The 1,181-nt window shown below is 42.7% G+C and overlaps 1 protein-coding gene across 1 annotated transcript in view; it reads left to right on the top strand.

Annotated features, from left to right (window-relative positions):
- LOC101850872 (universal stress protein PHOS34) overlaps positions 1-1,181 on the top strand; it is a gene marked incomplete in the record, with an annotated part of 50,357 nt that overhangs the window by 37,543 nt on the left and 11,633 nt on the right. Inside the window, 1 exon segment of the mRNA XM_013079740.2 lies at positions 194-287. Within this exon segment, the coding sequence (XP_012935194.1) occupies positions 194-287 (94 nt within the window).

Here is a 1,181-nt window from a genome sequence, read left to right as displayed (position 1 = left end):
GTGTGCGCGCGCTCACACACACACACACATGTACGTACATACATACAAACACACACACACACACAATCACACACACAATCACACACACACACACACACACACACACACACACACACACACACACACACATTTCCTTCTAAAACAAATGGTCAAGATAAGTAATCTCGTGGTTTTTCTTTCTCCTCCCGTGCAGATGAATGGAGAATTCGTTGCCCTGGAGGATCGCAGTCCAGGTCATGCCATCTGCAAATATGCCGAGAGAATCAACGCCACTTTCATCGTTACAGGTAACTAAGAGGCATGATAGTAGTCTTAAGCTCTTTTTGTATACATACGAATGACCACCAGTTTAAGTAAAGTGTGATGGACTTATACGTGCGTGTATTTGAATGTGTTAACTCACATGTCAATTTAGTTTTAATGAGAGTTTTACGGTACTTGTATGACATGACAATATAAAAGGTCATATAAGTGCGAAAGATTAGAGAGAGAGTAACAGACACATGAAAGATGGACGAGAGATAAAGACGAAAGATGTTTGATAGGGAAGAAGAAACAAACCATACCAGAACACCCACCAACCACCCACTTAATCCCATGCCAATGAGATCATTTGTACTTATGTGGCCCTCTATTCTAATCCACACTTGTGGAGTTCAACCTCAGTCTTAACGCCTGGCCAGGGTTCTCTTCTCTGAACTACACGTGTGGAATTGGTGGTATAGTGGTTAAGCTCTCGGACTCGCAGCAGTAAGGTAATTGGTTCAAATCCCGTTAGGGGCCCCGACGTTGTGTCCTTATGAAGGCACTTTACTTTACACGAATTTTTCTCACTACACCCAGGTGAGAATGGGTACCCGGCTATAAACGGCAAAGATCTTGTCGTCTTGTTAAAGTATTAAGAGCGTGAAACCCGTCCGCTACACTGTGCAGATGCTTCCCGCTAAACCGAGGATGTTTCTCAGTGTCTTATGTTGTATAGAGCATGCTGCAGAGAAAGGATCAACTCTATATACGCGTATATATGCAATTATCATTATTACATGTAGCATTAGGGGTTGATACAAAATCCGAGAAAGATATCGGCACATTGGATACAGATCCATTGTGTAGGACATTGAGGAGTGCAAAACATCGAGATGCTTGTTAAACAGAGAGAGAGAGAGAGAGAGAGAGAGAGA

The sequence above is a fragment of the Aplysia californica genome, unplaced genomic scaffold (assembly GCF_000002075.1).
Source record: "Aplysia californica isolate F4 #8 unplaced genomic scaffold, AplCal3.0 scaffold00061, whole genome shotgun sequence".
Classification (NCBI taxonomy): Eukaryota; Metazoa; Mollusca; class Gastropoda; order Aplysiida; family Aplysiidae; genus Aplysia; species Aplysia californica.
The sequence above is the reverse complement of the archived record's forward strand: the minus strand, read 5'-3'. Positions and strand labels throughout refer to the sequence as shown.